This window comes from Gymnogyps californianus, chromosome 8, assembly GCF_018139145.2.
Source record: "Gymnogyps californianus isolate 813 chromosome 8, ASM1813914v2, whole genome shotgun sequence".
Taxonomy (NCBI): domain Eukaryota; kingdom Metazoa; phylum Chordata; class Aves; order Accipitriformes; family Cathartidae; genus Gymnogyps; species Gymnogyps californianus.
In genome coordinates, this window is record NC_059478.1 from 9,443,604 (window position 1) to 9,464,166 (window position 20,563).

At 37.2% G+C, this 20,563-nt stretch overlaps 1 protein-coding gene across 2 annotated transcripts; it reads right to left on the reverse strand.

Annotated features, from left to right (window-relative positions):
• Positions 1 to 217: 217 nt before the first annotated feature.
• Positions 218 to 20,382, reverse strand: UCHL5 (ubiquitin C-terminal hydrolase L5). Of its 2 annotated transcripts, none has more exons than XM_050901229.1 (11): positions 20,118 to 20,382; positions 18,492 to 18,555; positions 16,597 to 16,702; positions 8,633 to 8,758; positions 8,485 to 8,546; positions 8,276 to 8,406; positions 6,615 to 6,678; positions 5,416 to 5,518; positions 4,841 to 4,951; positions 2,762 to 2,860; positions 218 to 870 (listed from the first exon to the last, which is right to left on the reverse strand). In XM_050901229.1, the coding sequence occupies exons 1-11, from the start codon at positions 20,197 to 20,199 to the stop codon at positions 826 to 828; spliced, it is 993 nt and encodes a 330-aa protein (XP_050757186.1). In that variant the 5' UTR covers positions 20,200 to 20,382; the 3' UTR covers positions 218 to 825. The 2 variants fall into 2 exon arrangements, with proteins under 2 accessions (XP_050757186.1, XP_050757185.1); XM_050901228.1 differs by having other exon boundaries at positions 220 to 870; positions 4,841 to 4,954.
• Between the last annotated feature and the right edge of the window lie 181 nt (positions 20,383 to 20,563).

A 20,563-nucleotide genomic window follows, 5' to 3' on the forward strand; every position in this document is an offset into this window, starting at 1 on the left:
GAATCTTCCATACATGTTTTTTCTTATATTAAGTTACCTCCCAAGGTCAATTAAAAAGCATTGTTTTAAAGACTTAAATTTAACATACTCTAGAACAGTACTACCTTATATCTAAGAATATTAACTTCCCAAAACAATAGTGTGCCTTCTTTCTAACCCAAATTTAGAACGCATATACTCAAAGTCACAAGGCTGATGACCTCCAATACATATCCTAATCATCTTATCCAATAATAAAATACCACAGAAGAAAGTTTGCCAAAATAAAAATGGGAATATTTATTATCTTTTCTACTAAAGCAATGCAGATCTTTTGAGATTATACATCGGTCTTTGCAAATGTTGCTACAGCTAAATTCATACTTTTCAATTTTGTAAAAAAATTAGACACATACTCCATAAAAACAAAGACACAGGGTATGTCACTGAACAATTGGATAGTATTATAATTGTTAGTAGGGATGAGCAAAGAAAGCTCATGCTTATACTTAAACTCTGGCATTTGTATCATTATCCTATATTCAAGTGGGACAAAATGGGTACATTTTCCTTGCACATTTTTAGGTCCACTTCCCAAGCTTCCAGAAATCAGATAGACTGTTAAATACTGAATTTGACCAAGAGAACCTAAACATTACTTAGCAGTACTACATGCACAAGACGCAGGGGAAGGAAGAAAATCAGACCCGTGCATACAGTACAAGACAAACTGTTACAATTGTCAAACGTGCACTGGACAAAATTTAAAGTTTATGAAAAGTTTTATTTGTTGTCACGAAAATAGTTTCAGAAGCACATAATTGTATGTATTTTGCAAAGTCATCTTCACTTGGCCTCCTGAACTTTCTTGGCATTCTGTTTTTCTTTTGCCTAGAAAACAAGGAGATGATGGTAAGCTCTGATAAGACAAAGATCTTTTTGGAACTTTGAATGACTACTCATTACATTTCTGAACATTCAACAAAATATGCTGTAGAAAGAGACATTTTAAATGTAAATTTAGGCCCTTCAGAAGTATCCTACTACTATTTTACTAGGTTCATACATAAAGCCTTTTAAGAATACATATAGGTTTAAATATGTAATGCGAAAGAAAATATAAGATTAAGTAACTTCCATAAGGGAAAAGAAGAGGTGAAAAAAACCACTATTTTTAAAACGTAATTTAACCTTCATTTTTCATACCTCCATATTCCTTTCATTTAACGTAGAAATAACTCTTCCTAATGAAAACATTTTATGTCACAAGAAAACACTGTATTCAGATATACTGATTATCACAAATTAAACTCTGAAGCAACCAAAATATTAGCTTTTTAGATCTTTCAAAAGAGCAGAGTGGAAAAAACCCACAAGAGTTCCTATCAAGATATTTACAAACAGATTCTCATATAACTTGTATCAATTGATAGATAGCTCAAATTGACAGGGAACTAGCATTTTCTTCCTTATGAATTTAGTGAAAAAAGATTAGACAAGAAAAGGGGACAATTCAGATGCAATACTAGCCATCTTTCTGTCAATGTTCATTTCTGTCATCTGTTCATTCTGAATCAGACTGCTGCTTGTTACCACTTATTATTGAACAGAACTGGATCTAATTCAGTGATTTAGAATTAAGATCTGTTATCACCAGCCACTTGGGTCCACTGGAAATTTACTTGTAAGAGAAGCTTGATGGTGTTATAAATAACTCCTATTAACATGAAACTGGATTAAAACTCCACAAGTTACCCAACAAAGGAAAAGATGAAAAACTGAATCCAAAAGTTACTGTCTTAAACTACTGGCCTGCAAACATATTTTCCTAAGTAAATTCAGCTAAAGAATGTACTCATTAAATAATATTTAGCTCTTTTTTTATTATAATAGAGATCCTTCTTCAGTGTGAGTTCAAAATTAGGGATACTGTCTATGGCACATGAGTAGATATGCAAGCCAGCACTGATCTTATTACAATTCAAGTACTTAACTAGCCATACAGTTTAATAACCTTGCCAAAGTGACAGACATGCTTTAATAAAACTAACCTTAATACAAACCTTAATACTAAATCAATGTTAACAGCTACACACCTTAAAAAGGTGAAAACAATGAGCCAGTAAATCAGTATAATAGAGAAAATGAAGAAAACAACTTTCAAGCTACCCAGAAGTACCAGAACCTCTGTGCAAAGGTTGCCATCTAGTGTTCATAGCTAGATAAATCAACAAAACTGAGCATTAAAGAGTCCAGGTTGGCAAAAGGGATCAGTCTTGTACATACACGTCTGTGTATGTATACATTTAAATAATCTTCAGTTCAAAAAGGGATATCGAGGTACTATGAAGAACTCTACCACATACTAACTGGAGCTACACATCAAAATTTTAATAGGACTTTTAATTTTCCATGTAGAAAAGCCCAAATCGTGTCTCTTGTACCATAGCATCTTACGCCCTGTAATGTGATGGTTTAGCTGATATTGAATTGCCTCTTCCTATATCACCATTAAAAAAATTTGTTTAGGTTATCAAAGGGGAGATACAGTTTGCCTTTGCGTAACAGTGCAAAGTTGGTTGGTCCCACAATCTCCAATCTCCATTGGAATTGTGCCTCTTGAGAGCTGCAAGGGACTAGGTAAACTAGCAATATATCTGAGTGTAGCAGTTTAATAAACCCATGCCATTTATGCCAAGATATTTGACTGCAATTTTAAGTAGAAGGTATGAAGAATTATAGTAATATACTGTTTCTTAAAAGTCAGCTAGGAAATACTCACTTTTTCTACTAATGGTATCAACTGTTGGTGCTCTGCTAGAGTCTTTAATAATTCCATAATGAAAGGCAGGTAGTTATGTTTTCTTCTAATATTTTCGATCTAAAAATAAATTAAAAGCATTAACAGAATTATTATATGGCTAAACATGGATTTTTCCCATTCTCGTTGTTATGTGTCTGTCCCGTCCCCCCCCAAGAGCTGGAGTTCTTTTTTGAAATTCAGCCAGCTAAAAATCAAAGTCGAAGCAATAAAATTCTGAGCACACCGTGAGAAAGTACATGCCAGATGAATTTACTGCTTAAGGCACAAATTCTCTTTATATTTTTTTGTCATACTAGCTGAAAAACCCTCAATGATTAAGTAGGTTATATGGTTTAGCCACTGCTATAACACTGACAAGTACTGTTATCTAAACTATTCACTTTTTTTCCCCTCAACTTAAATTGCAGTTCAACCTATGTATTTTTACAGTCCCTTGCGAAGTTGTGGCCTCAGCCTAGGCTGAAGACTTAAACATTTCTGTAATGCAAAAGCATAACTATTTTTGTTATACTAAACACTTCACAGCTTCTGCAATGGCTCAATCCTCCAGAAAGGCAGGAGATTGATTGGTTTTTCAACTGAGAGGAATGACCTCCATAGACCCCAAGCAGATACCCTAACATGAAAAAATGTGGACTTTTAAGCAATTTCCACAATATTTCCACATACAATTAGGAACTTTAAGGTTTTCTGCCCCCCAATTTCATTTGTTTGCTTACTCTCATGCTTGGTAAAGCACATGCTTTGGGTTTGTTTTGGTGGGTTTTTTTTTTTTTGTTTTTTTTTTTTTAAATAGTTTCTTGAATTGCATTCTGATGCTGTGGAACAGAATGTAGTGACACTGCTTTAAAGACAGATAACAATAACACTTTACAACTTAAGACGTACTGTAGAAATATACTTGAAATTATCATTAGAATTATTGAAGTCTTGGTCTGTACCTTCTAGAAACCAGTGAAAATATTTCTTTCATTTTTAGTGAAAAAACACAAAATCTAGTGAAAACATTTCTTTCATTTCTTTATCCTTTGATATATACAACTTCTATTTTAAAACTTATTTTTAATCTAGCCACTTTCTATACCCCCCAAAAAATAGGTTAAGGGATTAAAAAAAAAAAATTTTGGTTACCTAGCTCCCCCCCCCCCCCAAAACATTCCTTTAAAAATATTAGGGAATTATCAAAAAAGTTGCACATGATGATCTCAGAGAAACTTTCACATATCTCATTTTCATTAATACCATGTCATTTCAAAGAATGATACTCTTTCAGTGCACACACATAAGGTACTTATTTAGGAAAACGCAGAACAGGCCAATTGTGTCTCCGCTGCCTCCCACAGAGGAAAAGACAGCAGGTAAACTATAACAAAAGAACAATTCAGGTACCCTAGGAGAGCTTCTTCACTAAAAGCTATGCAAGTACCTATATGTCAGATTAGCTGATGTATGTGCAAACACAGAATGAACCTATACACAAAGTTCACAGAATGTCTGATTAGCCTTCATTATCAACTGACACATCAACATTCTTCATTGCTGACAATGAGAGCTGGAAGAGCTTATATGAACACTCTGTAGAAAAAAAAGAGTTACAACTAACATGTCAAAGTCCTTCTAGTAAAAACAAACAAAAAAATCCTACTTAAGAGGCCACTGTTATATATAGTAGTGTAATTATCAACTATAGCAAGAAAAGGCTGATCAGCCTTCTGGGGCACACAGAGCAATTTCTTTGTAGTTCTAGAACTCACTGTGCTTAAACAGTATTTTAAAGCGAGAAAGATACAAAGAAGTGGCAAAACAAAGGGAGCTACAGAAACCCTTACAAACTGACTTGTAAGCCTTATGCTAAAAGCAAGCAAACTGGTAATTAACCTGTAAATTCAGGAATGCAACATGAATCTACATAACATTGTCTTTCTAGTACCCTACCAACTCCTTCAGATTAATTGCAACAGCCTCCCATAGATATAAAAGCTGGCTTTTTCTTACAACTTTTCCAACAGTTTCATCAGAAAAGCAAAAGCTACATACCTTGTATCTTTTTAATTTTTGGTTCTCTTCTTCAATTAACATCTGGTATTTTGCAACTTCTGATTGTATGGAACTTAACATATTACTACTTTGATCTGTATCCATAGGCTCCTCCTTCCACAAAACAGAAAAAGTTAAATGGATGACACTACTGCATTTTTTTTTTTTTAATTAAAATAAGTCTTGTCTTAAGAGTATTTCTATCACAGAAAGATTCAGTTTTGCTTACAGTTATAGGAACATTCAAGGAATTTCCACAATTAGTTGTAAGCAGATTAGCTGAGGTACTAGGACAAGAGTAGTTCTACTATCACAGAAAATTAGTCAAGACACAGTGCCACAATGACATGGTCATACTGTACCGAGCGTTCAAATTAGCTCACTCAGAACTAACCAGAGCTGCATCAGCGCATCCACACAGCACTGCACTGTGCTGGACAGATATGCAGTAATCCTTCTCTGCTTTTTTCAGTGATACTCCATTTGGAGCAAGGAAAGAAGGAGGTGAATAACAAAGCAAAGACACAGAATTATTATCAGAGAACAACTCCAGTAACTTAAATACCATGGCCTACCTCTGCAAGTTGCTGCTGTAATTCTGCAATCCTCTGCTCATATATCATCTTTCTGTCAGATACAATAGCCATCAAGTTAAATCTTATCTCACCTTCACTGTATCTAAATGAGGAACACAAAAAACCCTCAAAAAACCACCACTTTCAAAATTAATGATTAACATGACAACTCAAAAACCTCCTCCATGATTTCATTATAAGGGAATGCATTTTGTGGAAAAAATCTGAATCAATCTATTAAATTAAGTTGTGCTACAGATCCAATCTTGCCACGAAATAAAATCAGACCTCAGATGAGCACTATCCAATATGTAACGCCTAACAACCCCCTCTCCCAAGATATTACTATTCCTGTCTGTGGTCACAAAAAATACATATTGAAACTGTTCAAAAAAGAAAACAAAACATGATATAGTTGACAACAAAACTTGCACAAGACTGCTGCGCACAGTAGTTTTTACTTTCTTGTTACTGTTACTTGTTAGAAAACATTGGAGACTTCTTCATACAATTGGAAAAGTACATTCAGCGATCAGACTAGGGCAGGCCTTTCAGAGTTTAAATTCTCCAAATGCGATTTGGTAGTAATGTTTTGCTTATCAAAAAAAGTGTTCAAGTAAAAGACTTTGAAAATTATTTTCTAAAAATGGCATAAAATCAACTTTATTTCTAACACATTTGGGGTCAGAGCTAAGAAGTAGGAAAAAAATTCTACAGTATGTTTTTCTAGCTTAAATTTCTAAAACAAGCCACATACCTAAGGAAAACTTGTTCTCTGTAAATACCAGCTGTATAGACACAGTTATTATCTGGTATTTTTAATTATAAGCGCACACCCCAACTTTATCCATGGTAATGGCACTCTTAGTTTTCACTCGCAAAGACCCACAGCTATCTACCAGAGTTAATAATCTTGCTCTTCCTTTTTCAGAGTACTAGTAGGATCTCTCTTCACTACACAGATACCTACTTTGATTAATCATACAGGAACACAGCGTATTTGAGACTTATCTATCATCACATTTGGCTCATGTTGGGCAATAGGTTCTGAAATCACACAGTGATATGCACATAAAAATGATGCATAAGCGTCATTCCTTAGAAATTCAGTTGAAAGCCTTTAATTGAAGGAAATTAAGAATAAGGAATTTTTAAACGTATATAAGTTGCTATATTTTAAAATCATCATGACCATTTACTTTTGTATACGTTTCTCTATGACGGGCCGTACAGCGCTTATCCAGTCATCTTGATTGCATGCACCTAGAAAAAACACAAAGGAAAAAAAAACTAATCTTCTTTGCAAAATTTATTGCAAATTCAAGACTTGTATAATTCAGGCTTATGCAGCAACTTCAGAGTATGTAACAAGTTTTTCCTTGGCAAATGCAGTCTCAAATTACTAAGGTGATTTTTTTAGGGGGTAGAAGACATTTTTTAATAACTATATTTAGATAATGTACTGGCCAAAGCAATGAAGCAAAACTAAATTTTAAGGACATAAGCATCTAACGCTTATTTTGTTGATAACAAGAAACAAGGGGGGGGAAAGTATGTTATATAAGATTTTTATGACACAAAAGAAATTAGTTGGTATGACAACATAAAAGTAGACAGCGAAAGAAAAAACCATCGATAGTTACAGCTGTTCCATTTAGACAAAATAAAGAGTTAATATTATGTAGATGCAATACAATGTTAAAAAGTCAGACACAGAAAAAATATAAAAGGATATATGATAGATAACTTGATTTTAAGATAAACAAGAGAATAACTAAAGGTGATTTCAGAAGTTGATAATGCCTCTAACAATTTCAAGAGCTTAAGGCAAATGAAGAGACTCACGATCTTGTGACCATAAAAATTATGTTACTGGTAGGTCTGCAGACTGTATAGTCTCTCTAGCCAGACTAAAGACGAGATTTAGTAGCAAGCCATTATTCAGCCTAAAAATAAATACAACTGTCAAGAAAATTGGGAAAACACTCTGGAAATGGAGTGTAGAACATATTGAGATTATATCAGACTCGAAAGTGCAGACACATGATAGGCACTGTAGAGCTTTTCAAGACACAAGATGGCATGCATACCGCAAGTTAAGAAAGATTACGAGACACAAACAGGAGTAAGCCTTACAGAATAAAACTATGCTAAGAGTAACTATTCTTTTTTAAACCATTGGGAAAGTATTTGCTATCTAAGAAAGAGGGCAGTCTGTAAACACCAGCCACATAATGTATAAAAAGTGTATGGAGTCAGCTGTATACATGCTCCCACAGAAGAAACAAACAATAAAATAAATGGGTAGTTTATAACCAACCTGGGGGGGGGGAAGCTTTGAAAACACGACATGGGAATTGTCTTGGGTGACCATACCACAAAAAGGAAGATGTAGGGAAAAATATTAGCAAAAGGAATTGCACACTATAGGTAAGGAAAGCCAAAAAGATCACATAGTTTTACCAGGTTTTGTTAGAGACAGCTCAGAACAACAACATATTTCCTCAGGTAAGGAGAGCAAACACCCACAAGAATCGGGTTATGTAAACTTCTTGCAACAAAACTCTAAGGTATTAGAAGCCCACTGGATTGCATGGCCTGTTCATTTGATTACTGAATGAAAGGAGAGATAATCAGAAATGTGGAGGAAGCAGGAAGAAAATTGCATCTTCAGACCAACAAAAATAAAACAATATAAATGATTGCAAAGAAGTACAAGCCTGAACAGCACATTAAGAAAACTTTAAAGATATGCTTTATTTTAATAAATAACTTGGTTTGATCCTATAACATACAACCAACTTGTTGCAATAAGCTATTGCTAAAATGAAAGATGTTCAGAAAAAATATTTTATATTACCTAAATCAATTGGTCCTTCCCTTAAGCCATCTAGTTCATATAGCCGTCCATTAACAGGAACATAGCTTACAAAGTGAAATGCATCTTCTTCTTTTGCTGAAGACTTTGCATCAAATTCAAACATCTGTTGTCTGCAAAGAAAATTTTTAAAAAATCTGAGATGAAAAAGAATTTGCTCAAATTTTGCCTAGATTTAAAACATGTGTTACCTAGCAAAACTGTTGTGAACTTGCCGAATCACTTCTGAGTTGCTTAGTGCCAAACCTTTCATCTGAAAGTAAGTAACAAAATTAAATTGTAAGCCAACATAGATATAACGCTATAATACTTAAAATATAGAAAACAGTAGGCACTTACCGCAGCATCAAAACTTTGTGAAAATTCTTTAAATTCTGACAAAGTCTCTCCTAGATGGATATCTTGATGAGCACAATTTAATAGCACGCTTACTATGGCTTGAGTAGCACAAGCATTATTAATTACCTAGGAAAAAAAGTGTTGAGAATTTGTTCAATATCGGTGATGAAATTTTAATTTAAGCTGGCAACATTTTTCATTACAAACACACACTTTCTATGCTGATTTACATTAGAGCTTCACTCTAAACCAGGCAGCAAATCTAGTCTGAGTAGCCACAGAAAAGCTTTTGCTCTAGGAGACTAATAAAATGAACGCTGGATGGCTGTCATATACAATTCATTGATAAAACTATTTCACACCTCTGCTTAGAAACTCTGCCATTCTACTGCCTCACCACCTCCCTAAAGTGATTAATAAAGGACATAGAAGAAATACAGCAACCCTCTGATCTCAGTCAAAAAACAAAGTACTATTCAAAGCAAGCTGTCCAAATTACGTTATTATATCTATGGTCTTAACAAAAAAAAGTCAACTCTCCCAAACAGAATGTCCTTCAAATAATCAGAATTCCTACCCGGAGTAGGAGCTCGAAAAAATATTAATTTGGGGCAATAAAGCACATTACGGAACCTAGAATTTTTATAAAAAGGTTGCATTGGACAAAAAATTTCAAATATCCTAGGGACAAACTAATAAAATTTAGAGGTGTTCCAAGATGTAAAGATTTTTTTAAAAGATGGTTTGCTGAATAATAAGCCATATGAAATCTTAGATTTTTCATTTGTTTCTTCATTTACAATATACCTATCCTTTTCAACCTAACATTTAAGTTACTAGTTTGTTTGACACTGTTCCTTAGACTTAAGCATTAAATATTCCACTTTTAGAAACTATAAACAAACTCCTTCATATTACAGCCATGTCTTTAATGTTGCTTAGTAATACCCAAACTAAAATACAGTATTTAACGAAAGAGAGAGACTACAAGGTTTATTAAATATAATCTGAGATTTAATTAAAAGCACAGTAATCAAATGGTGTAAGGCCATAACACAAGAAAGACTTCGTATTAGCAGATTTTTCTCAGTGAGCTACAGGCTAGGAAAAATAAGGTATCTTCAGTCTATGAGACTATTTTGCAATTGAAAATGCTACTTAAACCTTAGGACTGGGAGAGAGGATGTTGATTTTGTATTAAAAAAATGAAAATTAGTTCAGGGCTGTGAATGCGAAACCACTTCCAACAAGAAAGGAGAAAGAAAAAAAAAAAAAAAAAGAGAGAAAAAACCACCAACCTGTTTTACAATCACAACTAGTCCCTAACAAAGGAAAACCTACTATGTTAATACTATAAGCCACATCATATATTCATTTTCTATACTTCAAAGTGTTCTCAGTTCAGATTATGTCTGTATAGTGCAGATGATAAAGAAATAATAAAGCACTTAATTTAAGAAAAATACAATCTAGTTGACTTAAATGGTAATCAAGGGAGTTAACTACAGACGCAGAACAGATTACAGCAACTGAAACTCAAACAAACTGCAGGTACACAAGCTAAAGGCTAGAGTTCACACAACTACAAAATAAAGGACATAGAAGGAAAATCCATCAAGGGCAGTGAAATAATGAACAGCAGCAGAAAAATTAAAACCCACAGACTACTAGAATGACATAATTTGAGAGAATTAATACTATAACACAGGAAAAGGAACCAAGAACTAAAGATGCTCTGAGATATGACTAGAGAATGATATCAGAGACAGTTGTAAAAGTAGTAATAGGATGAAAGCAGGAAGATCCTAAGTGGATTAGAGTGGGCTAACGTGAAGCAGTGGTTACAAACATTGTAATTAAGCTGATAGAGAAAGGAGAAAGAAGGTAGAGACACCTGTGGTGAAGAACTATTAGAACAGTGCTCTTACAACAAAGGGAGGGTCACTACAGCAAACTGCACTTGGTAAATGATAACTAAAACAGGACATTATATGGAGAGACAGCACTAAGCGGTAACTATTTTTACTGAAAAATCAAGATGGAACAATCAGTTGCTTTGGCAGACCGCTAACCCAATAATGGCTTCAAAAAAGGGAAGGGAACTTAAGAGAGACTTTGTGCCTAGAGGCAAGATCAACACAGAAACTGTGTTGGACCAGCTGGATACAGGAGCTTTAAACAACAGCAAAAATCAGAGGAAAAACTAAACTTGGCAAGGAATTTGTGGTCTCATCAAATATTTGCCTTTCAGCATAAATGTATTTTTGTATTCCAACTACAGTATGAGAGGAGTCTGTTTAAGTATATAAGGACCAAGCTAAACAATCCTGTCTTACTGCTAGAAAACAATATGCAACAGATGCAGATCTTAGACCAGTGGCTCCCAGCGGTTGAAATGGGAATACATTATAGAACTACAAATACTCTTCAGAAAGTGAGAGGCAGGAGGTAAAGGAAAAGGCAGCAAGAATAGTCCTGTAGCAGAGGAATAGAAGCAAGTGCAGGTGATACGCATAAAAAGACAATGTGTTCCTGGATCTAGATGACATGAGAGAACTACCAAGACGGAAGAAGGAGGTACCTAGCTAGTGTAGTTCATGGGCAGGGTGAAGAGCACAGAGTGAGGATGAGGTGATTGTAGTACCAAATGTAGATGAGTACAAGGTTTATTTCACACAGGCACAGCATCCTATCAATGCACGCAGCCAGTCCAGCACTGCTATACACACAAGCTATTGAGTCCTTTAAGAGAGAAATCAGTCAGGATACACTGGAAATTAGGGTAGATGGGTATCTCTTAGTTAAGGTGTCTCAGCGTTGACAGAAAACATTTTCTGCATTCAGACAGCATGACAATATATGCAGGTTGTCCCAGAAAGACTTTTATTTTGATTTGAGGAAACTTAAGAGGATTTTCTGTATTTGTCCAGAAATCCCAACATTTGCCTGTATATTTCTGTCCAGGAAGTCCTGGTGAGATATTTGATTGATCAATATTCAGGACTCCAACTTAAAGCAGATACTCATATTTGAAAGATTTTGCTAGCAAAGCTACAAGGTGTATACAATAATATCTGAAAGAAAATAATAATATATATACACAGATATATATGCATATTAGTGAGATGATCTCAAAAAAACCGAGAAGATTGCCATATCACCAAGTGAAGCTTAGCTTAAAACAAACAAAGGAACCACTTGAATAGGCTACTCTGGCACACTCTTCAATTAAGATGCGTAACTTCATAAGCACGCACCTTTCCCTAAGGATTCAATCCGAGTTTCTGGATCAAATTAAGACTGAAGCACTAAGTTCTTGACTCGCATCCTCTATCTGATGGATTACGTATTTTGTTTTTCAAAAAGCTGTGGACAATCCTGTGCTGCAGTTGGCAGTATAACCAGCAAATCTCTGGGGTTCACTTACTAAGCATCCCAATGTTACAAAACAGTTGGCTTCACAAAGCTCAACGTGAAAAATTCAGCATTAGAACAAAGTTCCAAAACCTATTCTTGTTTAAAAACCCAGTCTAATTTTATTTATTTATTATTATATTCCTTTGGAATAAAGATATGATCTTCCTATAGTTATATTCAATTACTGAAAATCTCTTTCTGACTTTGATTAGATGTGTTGCAAGTTCATTTTACTTCTTATAAGTTATCTGTTATCCCAAGTCCAGCTTTAACACGGATACCTGGTCTATCTTAATGTTACCAAACCTGAAAATGTCAGAAATTTTGAGTCTGAAATCAACTGAAGTATTGGAAATGTTAAAAAAATACATATAATACGCTTCCATTAGTGGCACAAAGATAACTAAAAGACCAATGTTTTGTTATTAACAGTATCATTTAGAAGATCCTCCTTCTGAAGGTCTATAGATTTTATTCCCAGTTAATGAAGTTAATATTTTATCATCACAATTGTAATGTTCTATCATCACAATGCAGCATAAAATAAATACATGGCACAAAACAAAGGCATGATACCAATACTGTTAAACTAAAAAATTTTAGTACATAAGTCTGCAACGATGGCATTCTTTTTTGCCAAGAGACACTTCCACTTCTGCAGTGATCAGCACAGAATACAGCTATTCGAAACAGTGCTGAAGATAGCTGAATACATTGAGTGGTACAACCATGTAGCCACTGTTTGTAAAAATAACAGCAAGGGCCTACTTAAGCAACACAGAAATCAGGAAATTCAGAGTTAAGGCTGAAATTGTATCCTTAACTCACCTCATTGTGCCTAGGTATCCTAGCTCAAAGGGTATGTAAGATCATCCAGAGTTCTGTGGCCTCAAATAGAGGACCAAATCATACCTAGGCATAACAGGGAGGCCAAATTTAACATGAGTGCACATAAAAGTGACCATTAAAAAAAAATAATCCTTTAATATGCATGCATATTAGACAGACTTTACAAATCAATCCCCCCCAACATACTCGTGATTTAACTTTGAACAAGATCTAGTTGTCATTTGGAATTCAACTACAACATCGCTATGAAAGTGGGTATGAGTAAAATGTGAGCATCACAGGCTTCTTATCAAAACTGTGTTCCCTAATGCACTTTTAAAGATGTTTTGGTAGATACAGTTTGAGAGCTGTAGCCTTTTACATCTAACTAAAGTTTCCTCCCCCAAAATGAAGCAATTTTTAAGATGGAACGTTTAATTAAAATTGAACAGAAACGGAGCCATGCTGTAATAGTATCAGTTATTTCCCATACTAAATTGTTGTTACATATTAACAGTTACTTAGTCTTGCTCATACAGGATTCAGAATGACACTTTAAAACTTCTCTGCAGTAAACCAGATTGTACCAGATCTCTTTAGATGGTAACATTTAAAAGAAGAAAATGTATGGGAAAGGAAAGAGAGCGAAAGACTTCTTGAGATTTTTGGGGCTCCAGTGTCATGTCAGTTTTGAAGATACAGATCAACAGACCAACAATCTTAAATGTCATAAAGATTTTGCTAACCCAGAAAACAAATCTATTTGTTCTGGGGTTCCAGCCTACAAATGAACATACCGTTATATTACTCATCACTTCTGTAATTAAGAAAGAAAAAAAAAGTCTTGACATCTGAAAAAGATTCTTGAAAGATAACAAAATCCCATCCTCAAAGCCACCATAGAATTGGACTTAAAACATGCATAGAGAAAATAAAAAAGGCACATGAGCCCAGCTGCATGATAGCTGGGAGGAGCTGCTATTTTACAATAGAAATATTTAATATTAATACTTGTCTTCCTTTGTGCTCCTGGGTGACTCAGAAGGATTCACAGACTGCGGTTTCAAGAAATGCAATAACCTCAGCACTACTATAAAGAAACTCCTGTTCTCTCTCACTTACCTTTTACCAGCTTTGGCCTGTAGAGACTCACTGAACAAATACATCTCATAATGTGGCAGGAGACCAGCCCAGAAAATATGCACAGAATCTACAGAAAACTGCTGGCTGATGAGCTGCACTGGCTCATGGAAGTTCAATGAGCAGCTGGGCCATTGCAAGAGAGGAACAGAACCATGAAGTCAAAAGGAGACAGGCTGGGAGGACCAAGACATCCTGCTCTCATCAGCAGCAAATCGTCAGATTGGTCATTTGCTTGAGAAAACACTATCAGTCCTCAAAACATAGCTTGTCAAGTTGGATCTCTAACTAAGGCTAACTTCTTCCAACGTGAAAGTCACCAGAGCTAAACTGGTATTACAAATCCCCCCAAAATATCAAAACCAGTTTCTTTCATTTATCTGTTGACTTTTAATGTTAATTTCTTTGTGACTATTTCACTAGTTGTTCAGTCATAACACCTCAGTCCAGGCAAAACTGAACTGACATGAAATACAAGCATATATATGTCTACAAGAAATGTTTTGATTTTGCTATGCTACTGCACTTGACTAACAGACAATACTAAAACATGAAAAAGATATTCTCATTTTAAACTCTTTGCAAGTTACTTTTGAAACATATATCCCACGCCATCAAGTGGCATAACTAGGTACTACTATTTTAAAATAGTGAACACTTCTAGAAATTGCTTTTCATGCTGAAATTAATGAATTCTTAGAGTCACTCCAGCACACCCTCCTTAAAGGCAGCAGGTAAAGGAGGGAGAAGACTAGAAAGTTCCTACACCTCCACAATGAGATTTCAGGCTTAAGAAAACAGTAAAATGTGAATGCTTCAAAGAAAGCGACGAAATAAAGAAGATTTTCATTGCTAGCCTTTAATTTTCTGTTTTTGTTAGCAAGTCTAACATTATTTAAATTTTCTGACATATATTCTGCAATCCCAACTTCAAGCTCAACAAAGCTCCTCTTAGCTACTTGCTATTAAACATAGCGTCACGCTTCAAAAAGGGAAGTGGAGAGCGGGGGGGAAAAAAGCAAATGAAGTGGAGCAAGCAGACAAATGCTTTGAAACTTTTCAGCATCCACAAGAACAGCAATTCTGGGAGAACCTAATCTACTCACAGGAAACAAGAAAGATGAAATCCCTTGAATGAGGGTAAATCTGCCTTCATCTTAAAAAAGCCTCCCTATATTCATATCAGAGTAATTTCCTCCTGCCACGTAACTACCCTTTGAGAGTTATATCACGGATTTTCCCTGAGGTTCTTTGCATCAAGGCTATTCTGTAGCCACAGCCTACTGATCACTAACAGTATGTTTGATTAGGTAGAAATCACAACCTAAACCAGTGTCTATCAGACCTATCAACCTATAAAGACGTTTGGCAAGCTACTGCTGATCATTGTATCATAAGAATGGTGGACACTGCTTGGCAGGACTCAAGAACTGCAGCAGGGGAAGAATGAAGAAAACGGTATTAAAAAAGACCAAGGAATAAAGCCATCCACAATAGCATGAAACAGTAAGGTGATTATAAAAGAAACAAATTAAAGATGATAAACTGCACAACAGAAGCACCTGTACAGAGTAGGCAGGAGAGCTATAGATAAGCCTAATGTTTCCATCGTTTTCCAGATTTCTATACTTTTAGCTAGAAGTGTGTGGAGACTTCTTTATATCCTGAAATTTACATACAAAACACTTCTGTATTTGTGGGGGGAAAAAATACCCAACGTAAAACAAAAAAACCCAAACCAACAACCAGTCTATGTGTCAGTCTTCATAGAAAGCCTAATAATTTACCCTTTGATATGAATGCTTTGTAATTAACACATGTAGGGTTACGCTTCTTGTTTGGACTGTTACATTTATCACTGTTTGAGAAGCAGGTCTTGAAAAAGAGCTAAAAACATTTATTAAACACTCCTACTTTCATTCTGGTTACTTTCTCTTGCTTTTCTTGCTTGCAAACAATATGCACAGCAGCCTGTCAAAGCTAACACAAAATTTCAGTACTACTCGGTATTTAATAAAACATAATGGATTACATTAGCAAAAACAATTTTTCTGTAATTTCTAAATTAAACTCATTTTCTGATTTAAATACTTAAAACTTCCAGGCCAAAATGGTCTGCCAACTCTTAAGGAAAAGTATTATCCTAGAGTTATACTGCCCTGGCTGCAGAGCATTTGAGAAACACAAGAAATAAGAACTGGACCAAAATAAACATTTCTTCCTAGAATTTGTTGAAAGTGGTTTCAAAAAAATAATTTGCTCACTCTGCTGAGAACATTTACCAAGTAATTCTTTATTGCACACAAGAGTTACTTACTCTTATAGTAGAGGGCTGACAAATAAATGAGAGCTCTACTCTTCCATATCTGATGATATTTTTGTCTGACTTGACAGATCAATTTGATTTGCTTTGTTAATCATCTTTTAATACACAGTTCCTACTCTTACAGAATTTGTTAAAGTTATTTCACCTTGTAAAATGTTAATTTTTGTGTATGTATTAACAAAAAGAGCTTATTTTTCAGTATTAAAAGCTATGTTTCATGACATATCTAAGAAAAATACTGAACTTGCCGTACCTGTTTAGCAAAAAATATTGTATCCAGTCTGGAATCCTGAACAACGGAACCTGCTGGTTCCTCTCCAGGCTGCCACTTGAAGAGGAAAATCAGCCCATGTACTGGCCTGCAAAATAAAATTGATAGGAAAAAAAAAAAAAGTCACCTGTACTGATGAAAAATATCAAAGCCAGAAATCTCTACTATAATTTAACTGTATGCTGATACAGTAACTCTGTTAATTATTTCTTTCTAAACATAGGGAACTTGCACTGAAATTTTCAGATGTGGTCTTTTAATTATGCAGAACATACTTCAGGCTTCTTTCCATATATGCTAAACAATCCCAATCTGAATTAGGATTTAGTCAGTAATTTTCATAAGTCAGTTACAGTAACCAGGAAAACTGGTCCTATTACAGTTGCACAACACTCATTTGAATTTTGTTAGCAATAAAGAGCTATCAAAACATTTGTCAATCATATACAAGAGCTGGAACTAAAGTTTTGGTAATCCTTGTAGGCATAAACAAAATATTCAAAGAGGAGCCCTCATGAAACTTCATGCTTTGAGTTATCTCTCTGAGAAGAGAAATCCAGTTTTCTACTAAAATTGTATCTTGCTTTTCAGACTGCATGTCTTGCATAGTAAACAGCTTTTACTGCATGTTGCACTGTATTTAGTATTCCCATAAACCAAAAACGTATTGGTAAAGGAAACAATTCTTACAAAATCTACAGCTACATTAAAGCAAAAACTTATTCATTATATCAACCTGAATTTAAGGTCATCACCACAAAGATGCCACAAAAGGTTTATCTACAAAAGGTAAACATACTACCATACTACATAAGAAACTTTTCCTAAGCTCTGACCAGAAGTCTGAGATGTCTTTTTAAACAGTGGGTCCACTGAGAGAATTTGAAAAATGCTACATGTTATTATATTCTTTAACTCTTAGTGTTTCAGTTAAAATACTGTATGTGCATGGGAAGGAAGGAAGCTGGCCATCACTCACAACTAGGAAGACATACATCTGACAGTACAAGCAAGCAAAGTTGTTACTTTACAAACAAAACAGGTAATGTTCTGATGAAGTATCATATGAAGTACATAGCACGGGCAGTAAATAAACCACTTCTCAAGGAACATTTCTGCTGTTCAGGCATCGCTTGTCAAGTATCTTCAGTCAGACAAAAATTCTAAAACTACATCTTCTGTACTAATTGCTACATTTTCTGAAAGATTAATTATACAAGCATAGGATATCCGCACAGGAATAGAATATGGTCTGGGTTAGATGACATTTTCCTCTTAAAATCTTGTATGTGAACATGGGTAACACTTAATGCATCACAGACAAAATGGTAAAAGAATTAATACTGCCTAATGAGGGCAGAACTGTTCCATATGATATCAGTCATTGTCAGTTATAACAAGACTATTTGTCTTCACATACATACGGAAGTGGTTCTGCAGGAAAAACGAGTTACAAAAGTACGTAAGTACGGTAAATTATTTAAGGCAACAGATGCAATATCATGTTATGTGAGGAAGAAGGCAGACAAAGCAAGGAACAGAAGTTTGTCAAAGAATTTGTCAAAGGATACAATGCAAGCCAATGACAAAATCATTAGAAATCTATTTTCACATTCTAGCTGCTATTAGCATCTCTTTCCAAAACCAGAAAAGCTAGATTAAGTACCAAGGCATTAATAAGAAGTAATTTAATTGCCAGGTATTCAATGAAATCAAAATCCTAATGAACTTCTGCAGGAAATGAAGGAAAAAACACAAAAAAACAAAAAGTCAAACAAAAAAAGGCCACCAAAAAACCACCTGAGTTTAGTACACATTCTTTCAGCAACTTCAGACAAATGTGAATAAAACCCATGCAGATTAGAAAAGTGCCTTACTTCAGTTTTTCAAAGTTCTCTGGTTCCAAACTCCATATTTCTTCAACTTGTGCTCCTCTACAACCTGAAACAAGGAAAGATACAGATTTCTTCAATTACCCCATTTAAAAGAGACACAGCCCGTAAAGACAGAGACATGAAAGAACTATGGTAACATTTACAACTTGTATGTCCAGGTTATGGAAAAGTCCATTTATAGGCTTTAACGCATCTTCATTAAAAAACCCAAACAAGACAGATCCAGAGAAATTATTTCAGGAATTTCTCCTGTGTAAAGTGATGTTGTCTTTATAACACAGCTGCATTTAAAAAAGAAGCAGGGGAGATTAACGTATCTATGGTCACCTCACGTCCTTTGCTCAACTGAAAATAATACTGTTTTTAAAGACATTGTCCACTAGTCCAAAGCAGAACTTAAAACATCTATCTCCAGAAAAAGACCCATGGTAGTAGACTGAAAATACTGTAAACAATACACTCAAGCAAGACGTTTGCATGAGACAGAGCCCAAAAAGTTCAAATACTTATTATGTGGAAGATTAATTTATTAGTTAAATAGAAACACAGAAGGAGACGCATGCCTGGACTGCACTTGGGAGAAAAAGACATGACAGAAATTACAAATCAATGTAACCTAGCATAAAATCATTTTGCTTCTTTGGCCAAAATCCTGTGTAAACTTATCTGTTGTTATAATCCTATAATCACAGTATTGTCAAAGATATTAAATGCAATTCAACGTAAAATATTCTAATAGCCAAAGCAACCCCTTGCAGCCTAACCAACCTACCGCCAAGCACTACAGCTCAGCTTGGTCACAGCCTTTTCCCGTAACGTCCTCTCTCCTGGAGGCTCTGTAACCGAGTCAGCTAGCACACGACCCATACACGTATCTAGCCCTTCGCAAATGCTGGTATTCTCCCCTACGCGGCGTGCGGTTATCAAGCTCTCCGGCAGAAGCCTACATGTGCGCTGGGCGATAGGACGGGCTCCGCTGCACACCCGCGACGGGGCACCCACCGCCGTGAAACCGGGAACACCTGGGCCCCGGTGGGGCAGCCCGACGCCGCGGCTGGGGCTCGGGGCCCTCACAGCCCCGCTCAGCCGAGAGGCTGGCCGCTGCCTGCCGTGAATAGGTGCAGGCTGCTGGGAAGCACGGCGCTGCAAAGCGGGAAGCGCTAGGCGCTGCGAGCGCGGCCCGAGCCCGGGAGAGCCGCGCAGAGGTCACAAGAGACACATTCGTGCCCACTCGCGTCTCTTTACCGCCACGCTGCCAGCTTCCACAGGAGCACGTTTCGCGACACTCCCGCACCCCTGCGGCAGCGCTTGCTCCACCGGCACGGGCTGGCGAGGCGCGCCGGACCTCGGCCCGAGCCTCCCCTCCGCCCTGCCCCGCGTCCCCTTTCCCGCCCGGGCCGCAGCCACGCCGCGCCCGGGCTCAGCCCACCGGGGCCCCGCGCCCTTCGCCAGGGAACCGGGCAGCGCCTCGCTGGACGCGGCGGGCGGGCCGGTCTTGCACCCGCGCGGGAACAGCCGCAGCCACCGGCGGGGCCGCAGCCTCAGAGCCCCACCGCCGGCCCAGCGGCGCGACCCCAGCGCCCGGCTCCGCTCCCGCTTCTCCCTCACCGAAGCCCTTGATGAGCTCCGTGAATACGCCCGGGTCGCTCTCCATGAGGCACCACTCGCCGGCGCTGCTCCCTCCCGACATGGCGGCAGCCCGCGCGCTCCCTCAGGCTCGGCGCCGCCGCCGCCGGCCGGTTAAGCTGCCAGGCCGAGGCACGCCGCTCCCTTCCCGGCAGGCCCCGCGGCCCACGCCGCGCCTGTCATCTCTATGGTGAGGCGGGGCGGGAGCAGGAAGCGGCGGCGGGGACTGGATCCGGGGCAGCCGCCCGCTGCCGGCGGCGGCACCGCCCCGGCCGCGGAGGGGCCGTGCCTCCGCACTGCGGCTCCGCTCCTGTGGCGGCGGAGGGGCGGCGGGTGAAGGAAACCCCCTGCGCCACGGCAGGAAGCGGTTCCGGCTCGGCGGCGCGGCTCCATCCGGGCACTGGGGTGCGGCCGCGGTGGGCGGTGGG